General features: G+C 36.1%; 1 protein-coding gene across 1 annotated transcript in view; it reads left to right on the top strand.

Moving 5' to 3' along the window:
• Nucleotides 1-7,491, top strand: part of DENND4A (DENN/MADD domain containing 4A) — a 139,404-nt gene that overhangs the window by 96,150 nt on the left and 35,763 nt on the right. Inside the window, exon 23 of the mRNA XM_011969323.1 lies at nucleotides 2,840-3,936. Within this exon, the coding sequence (XP_011824713.1) occupies nucleotides 2,840-3,936 (1,097 nt within the window). The remainder of the gene's footprint in view (nucleotides 1-2,839; nucleotides 3,937-7,491) is intronic.

Below are 7,491 nucleotides of genomic sequence, written 5' to 3'. Positions count from 1 at the left end.
TCCCGGGTTCAAGCGATTCTCATGTCTCAGCCTCCCTAGTAGATGGGATTACAGGTGCGCACCACTGTGCCTGGCTAATTTTTGTATTTTTAGTAGAGACAAGGTTTCACCATGTTGGCCAAGCTGGTCTCAAATTCCCAACCTCAGGCAGTCCACGTGCCTCGGCCTCCCAAAGTGTTGGGATTACAGGCGTGAGCTTCTGCTCCTGCCCTCATGATCATCTTGAGAATTTAATGTTTTGATATAAATACATATTGAATTACTGAGTGTTCAACCTCAAAGAAGTTTAATTCTGAGATGTTTCTCAAGCCTAATTCTGGTTTTAGTGTGCCTTTACTTTTGATCCTTAACTACCCATAATATAATACATTAATATTATAATATAATGTATTATATTCCAGGTTGGTTTGTTGGCTGCAGTTACTGCCTAATAGTATTCATTCAGTAAATATTCTTTTAGATTCTATTATATTTCAGGTGCTACTGGGGGTATATTATAATAAGAAACAAAAAATAAACATGGATCCTGCCTTCATGGAGAAAGCAGGTAGAAGGGATGGGAAGACATTGATCAAGTAAATGCAAAAGTATTCTTAGATTAAATACAATGAAAAAGGACAGTAGGTTGCTATGAGAACATATAATAGATATGTCTTGGGTTTGGGGTTGTTAGTCAGGGAAGACTTCCTTCAGCATATCATTTTTAAACTTAAATTTCAAATATGAGTAGAAAATAAATGAGGGTAGAGATCAGAAAGGAGGAATTGAGAGGGTGCATTCCAAGCAGAAGGAAGCATGTATAAAAAGGCTGTTTAGTAGAAAGGAATCCCACAGCATGTTCAAAGATCTGAGAAAAGGCTAGTATATCAGCTAGGCATACTTTCAGCTTTAAGTCTCAGAATATGTGATTAACGGTGCTTAAAGAAGTTGCAATTTATTTTTCTCAAATAGGAAATTCAGAGGTAACCACTTGCTCTAAATGTTGGCTTAGGGGTTTTGCCATCAGTTCTTTTGACCTAACCATGATTATAGTATAGCCACTGGTAACTCCACACATCACCTATCCGATCAAGGCAAAAAGAATGGGAAGAGAAGCACCAGCCGTATCTATTTCTTTTGTCAGGAAAGAAGTTTTTCCAAAAACCCTCAAAAACTATACCTTAATATCACTGGCTGGAATTATGTTATAGAGCCACCTAGCCCAAGGAAGTTAAATAGTTTGCAGTCTTTGTGTTAGAGGCATGCAGCATCCAGCCTAGCATGTGTAATTTAGCATGTGTGTAAACTTAGGATCAGGCAAACTTTTTTGTAAAAAGCCGAATAGTAAATATTTCAGGCCTTGCGGGGCGCATAGAATCTCTGTTACCTAGTCTTCTGGGTGCATGATTTTTACAACCCTTTGCAAATGTAGAAACCATTTGAGACTGTACAAAAACAGGCCTCAGGCTAGATTTGGCTCATGGGTATAGTTTGCAAACCTCTGGTAAAGTCTGATAACCAACTTGGTCTTCAGGTCGTAGCATATCACTGACTTTGCAAAGGAACCCTTGCAAATGCAATTCCAGAGTATTATCTTTGGTTACAAGATTCCTCCAGGTCTTTAGTAATATTTAACCTGTGAAGCAGAAAATTTCCCAGAATATCAGAAGAAAGTGTGTTCTTGATTTCCTATGTCCTCAATCATAAGCTGATGAAAAAAACAATAAACTTTGCCTCTCTGATATGTCATTTTTCTTGTTAATGGTATATGCTTATTAAGTAATATTAGATGTAGGCTTTTATGACCTCTAGTATCCACTCTTTTCTCTTGCCCTGCCATTTGCATACATCACATGACAAGAAAAGGCACATTTTCAATACCTGCCTGACTATAGAGAGCTAATTCTGTGGATAAAGCACATAAGAAGAATAGTCGATGATACTATACCTAGACTAATGCTTTAGAGGACTCCCACATATAGTAAGAACAATTAAAGCGATCAGAGATCTAGATTTTTGCTTAAAATTTAGTATTTTCATCTAAGTAATTTGGTAGAAAGCAGTGAACAGTATTTCTAAATGTGAAGTGGCCATTAACATTTGACTGGTATAAATGTGCAAGCAATATGTTAAGCAAGGGTAAAATTATTTAGCCACATTAATTTAGCTAAAAATATTTAGGATTTGGAGTTTTGAAAAATAGCCTTTATGGATAAAGTTAACATCTATTTTGTTTTGTGTTTTGGATGTTTTTTCTTTTTTCATTTTAATAAGCAGAAGATTCACAATTTTGGCTGGGCATGGTGGCTCACGCCTATAATCCTAGCACTTTGGGAAGCCAAAACAGAAGTATTTGTTGAGCCCAAGAGTTCCAGACCAACTTGGGCAACATAGTGAGACCCTGTGTCTACCAAATTAAAAAAAAAAGGAAGACTCAGAATCTCAAGGTCATCTAGTAGTGCCACAATTGTAAAACCATTGTAATTTATTTAGTGGAATTAGTAAGTATAAATCTTAATTGATGACATCTTTAAAAAGCGATACATCCTAATGTCTAGGAGCATACGCTTTATAATTGGACAAATCTGAATTTGAATCTCAGTTCTGTCTCTTAAGGACTGGGTTACTCTGAGCTAGATAATTAATCTCTCTGAGTGTTCCTTTTTTCTCAACCCATAAGGATGTTGGAATGTTTACAGTAGGAAATACAAGTAAAGTGTCTAGTATAGTATCTGTCAAATAGCAGACACTCAGTGAGTACTTGCTATTATCGTTTTCATCACTAGAATTTTAAATATTTAAAATGACTTCTATTTGCTATTATATTTTCATGGCTAAAAGCACTTTACTTGTTTTTCAGAAAGCACACCTGAGCTGCTCTTAATATCATCTCTTGAGGATACAAACGGAACAAGAAACATTCAAAGTAGATGCTTCAGGAAAAGACATAAAAGTGACAATGAAACTAATTTGCAGCAGCAAGTGGTCTGGGGAAATAGAAACCGTAATCTTAGTGGAGGGGTACTGATGGGATTTATGCTCAATAGAATTAACCAGGAAGCCACCCCTGGAGATATAGTTGAAAAATTGGGAGCTGATGCAAAAATTCTTTCAAATGTTATCTCAAAAAGCACAAGACCAAATACTCTTGATATTGGGAAGCCACCTTTAAGATCAAAAAGAGACAGTCTAGAAAAGGAATCTAGTGATGATGATACACCTTTTGATGGTTCTAACTATTTGGGAGATAAAGTGGAATCTCCTGTTATTTTTGACTTAGAAGACTTAGACAGTGAAACAGATGGATCAAAAGCAGGATGTGTTGCTATGCAAAATCCCAAGAGTATTCAACGTATGAACAGCAGCTTTTCAGTAAAACCTTTTGAAAAAACTGACGTTGCAACAGGATTCGATCCCCTCTCTCTTTTGGTTGCTGAGACTGAACAGCAGCAAAAAGAAGAAGAGGAGGAGGATGAAGATGATAGCAAAAGCATTTCAACACCATCTGCTAGGCGTGATTTAGCTGAAGAAATTGTGATGTATATGAATAATATGAGCAGCCCTTTGACAAGTCGTACACCAAGCATTGATTTACAACGGGCATGTGATGATAAATTAAATAAGAAAAGTCCACCATTGGTCAAGGCATGCAGAAGATCTAGTCTGCCTCCTAATTCTCCTAAGCCAGTGAGACTTACCAAATCTAAAAGTTACACAAAAAGTGAGGAGAAGCCAAGGGAGAGACTTTGGTCTTCTCCAGCCTTCTCACCTACTTGCCCATTTAGGGAAGAATCTCAGGATACATTAACCCACTCATCACCTTCATTTAACTTAGATACACTACTAGTACCTAAACTAGATGTTCTAAGAAACAGTATGTTCACTGCTGGAAAAGGAGTTGCAGAGAAAGCAAGCAAATGGTATTCAAGATTCACCATGTACACCACATCATCTAAGGTAAGTTTGGTTAGTATTTGCTACTTTTACTGTCACACATACACACCCATCACCACCAAAAGCCTCTTACTTGTTTTAACTATTCTTCCTAAACATAGCTTTATAAAAAGGACTCATGGGGTGTGTAAGTTTTGTTAAGTATCAGAATTGGAACTGAAATAATAACTTCAAAGAAAAGAAAATTTACTAAGGTTATATTTGTAATTCAGTTTTGAAAGACAGTGATTTGTAGCTGGAGTAAGAATTAGTGTTACATGAAAGTACTTACTGAATTTCAATATTTCCTTCAAGATGCAGATTTTTTTCCAGATAGTGTGTCCAATATGCCCTCAAAAATTACCAGTCAGGTATGTGGTTTGCCCTTCTGGTTAGGATGGAGTAACTTACAGTAGACTTACATACCTTCCCCTAAGAGCAAAAAGCTAGATGAAATAGAGAAAGTATCTGTTTAAAGTCATCAGAGAACTGCTGAAGTAACTAGAAAGCAGAGAGGCAGGATTCTAGAGAGGTGAGCTGAAGTTCTAGAGCTGCTTTCTCCCTGAGGGGATTTGCTAATTATGGGCATGAAGCACTAGGTTGTAAATCTAGGCTTTCCCTTATCAGAACTTTTGGGACCTTGTGGGTTAGAGAGACAAAATTGAAGACTTTAAGGGCCTCAAATACACCGAAGATTTTCTTCCTTCAAGACATTTTCCACATACTTGATACGGCATGAGAAGGGTAAGTAGAACGTCTGTGAGAAATCAAGTTCTCAGCAGTTTCATGGTCCTGGAATCATAATAGCTAGAGTTCAGGAGCTGCCAGAGGGAGGAGGGCCTCAACTGGAATACTTACAGAGGTATGCCTTAGGAACATTGACAAACCAGAGGTAGACTAAGCCTGACTGAAATTGCAACCTAGACTTGACTCGGGTCATTTGTGATTTGGTTAAAATAATAGCTTTTACTCTTATCAACAGAGAAAAGATTGTGCCTTTTCTGGAGGAATAAAACATCATCTAGAATCCTTACAGTTTTTAATGTACAATGTCTGTCACTCAATTAAAAATAACTGTGCCAGGAGACAGGAACATAGCTGAAAAATGAAGAAAGCAGATAATGGAAAGAGACCCTCAAGTGATCCAGATGTTTGAATTAACAAGGGACTTTGAAATAATTATAATATGTTCAAGAATATAAAGGAAATTGTATTAAAAAATAACTGTAAAGATGGAAGATTTCACTAGATAATTGGAATGTATTTAAAATAATCAAGCATAAATTTTAGAACTGAAAACGAAATAAAAAGCAAAAATCTTGAGCCAGAGAAAAAGATGCATTGTCTGCAAAGGAGCAGTGATCTTCTGAAGAGAAACTCTGATGTCAGAAGACACTGGAAAGATGTCTTTAAAGTGCTGAAAGAAAATAACTGTCAACCTATTTTTCTATACTCAACAAAAATATTCTTTAGGAATTGGGGTGAAAATACTAGTTCCACTGTGGTAACATAAGGCCACCACAGCCCATCCTTCCCACTGATTATAACTTAAAAACCAGACAAAATATAAAAAACAACTAAGGATTCTGAAAAATAAATAAAAGCAGGGAGTTTCTGGGGAGAGACCAACACAGAAATGAGTTTATCATTTTCTTTCCTCATGCATCTTTGCCCCAAGGGCAGTCACATCATGGCATGGCACCTCTGGCAGATAAAACTTCAAGAGAAACCCCATATTTCCTGAACAGAGAAGCCTGAGAAAGAGGCCTCTTTGTGCAGAAAGTTTGAGGGGAATCCCATACAGGTTTCACCCTACCCCTTGACCTGCACAGTCATGGGACAGATGCAAACTGGAATAGAAAAGGCTTAAGTAACTGAACCAAAAGTTCACAGCCTACAAAAAGTAAAACACGAATTACAGTCTGAATATATAACTCAATTGTTTGCCTGCTGAGACAAGAGCATCAACAATCTCTGAAGTATTATAACAGTACCCAGGCTACATAACATAATATTCAGTGTCCATGATAAAATCCAAAATTACTTGGTATAAAGGACCAGGAAAATGTGACCAATTCTCAAGGAAAAGACAACTCCAAGATGACTCAGATGTTGGAACTATCAGGGAAAAACTTTAAAGCAGCTCCCATAACTGGTTCCTTTAGGTAAAGGAAAACACATTTGAAATAAAATAAATTCTAGCAAGAAATATAATTTATTAAAACAAATTTTATAACTGCAATATATAATATCCAATATAAACTGATTGAATGGGTTAAATAACAGAATGGAGATGACAATGAAAAGTCAGTGACCTTGAAGATAGAGTAATAGAAATTAATCAGAAGAAGAGAGAAAAGATTTTTATAAAAATAAACACAGACTCAGGGACTTGTGTGACAATATGAAAAGGAACAAATGAAATATGGATAACTGGAGTTCCAGAAGAATTGAAGAGAGAGATTTTGTTAGAAAAGATATTTGAAGATTTGAAAACATAATGGCTGAAACCTCCAAAATTGGTGAAAGATACAGATTTATAGATACAAGAGACTCAGCAAATTAGACAGAGTAAACTCAAAACTACACCTGCACACATCAAAAGTAAACTGCCAAAAAGCAGATATTCACCTGCTAACAGGAAAATGGCTGCTAAAGAAATTTAAAATACACTGAAAGCTATTAACAAAAAATTATACATTACCTACAGAGCCATAAAGATTTGAATGTACCCATGCACTTCTCATCATAATCCTTGGAGGGAAGAATTTAGTGGAACTGTACCTTTAACACATTGAAAGAAAGACCTGTCAACTCAGAATTCTATATCCAGTAAAAATATTCTTCAGGGATGAAGGTGAAATAAAGACATTTTCAGATAAAAGAATTCATGAGCAATGGGATTGCTGTATGAGATATGCTGAACGAAGTTATTTAAACTGAAGAAAAATGATACCAAAGAGAAACCTGGATCTTCAGGAATAAAAGAAATGCAAAATAAATGGTAAATAGCTGGTTATTAGAAAAGATTACTTTTTTCCCTCCAAAACTTAAAGAAAAACCTATAATTGTCCAAAACAAAAATAGTAACATTATCTCATGGAATTTTCAATATGTGTAGATGTTTGACAGTAGTAAACATCAGTAATAAAGGAGCTTACCCCACAGACCTTCATTATAGTTATATTGTTAAATATGAAATGATATAAAACTAACTCCAAGTAGACTTTAAATGATTAGATATGTATATTGTAATCCCTGGAGCACTGAGTTAAAAAAATACAGTGAGGTGTAGCCAAAAAGCCAATAAAAATATTCAAATAGTCTTACAGAGAACAGGAAATCTTAAAGAGGCCAAGAAAGGGGGAACAGAGAAATAGACTAGAGGTAACCATATCAGTAATTAAATGATAACAATCTAAACACCTCAATCAAAAGGCAGACGTTAGGCTAGTCATGGTGGCTCATGTTGGTAATCCCAGCTCTCCGGAAGGCCAAGCCAGGAGAATTGCTTAAGGTCAGGAATTTGAGACCAGCCTGAGCAGCGTAGCAAGACCCTGTCTGTACTATATATATATA

The sequence above is a fragment of the Mandrillus leucophaeus genome, unplaced genomic scaffold, assembly GCF_000951045.1.
Source record: "Mandrillus leucophaeus isolate KB7577 unplaced genomic scaffold, Mleu.le_1.0 Scaffold12, whole genome shotgun sequence".
NCBI classification, from domain to species: domain Eukaryota; kingdom Metazoa; phylum Chordata; class Mammalia; order Primates; family Cercopithecidae; genus Mandrillus; species Mandrillus leucophaeus.
The sequence above is the reverse complement of the archived record's forward strand: the minus strand, read 5'-3'. Positions and strand labels throughout refer to the sequence as shown.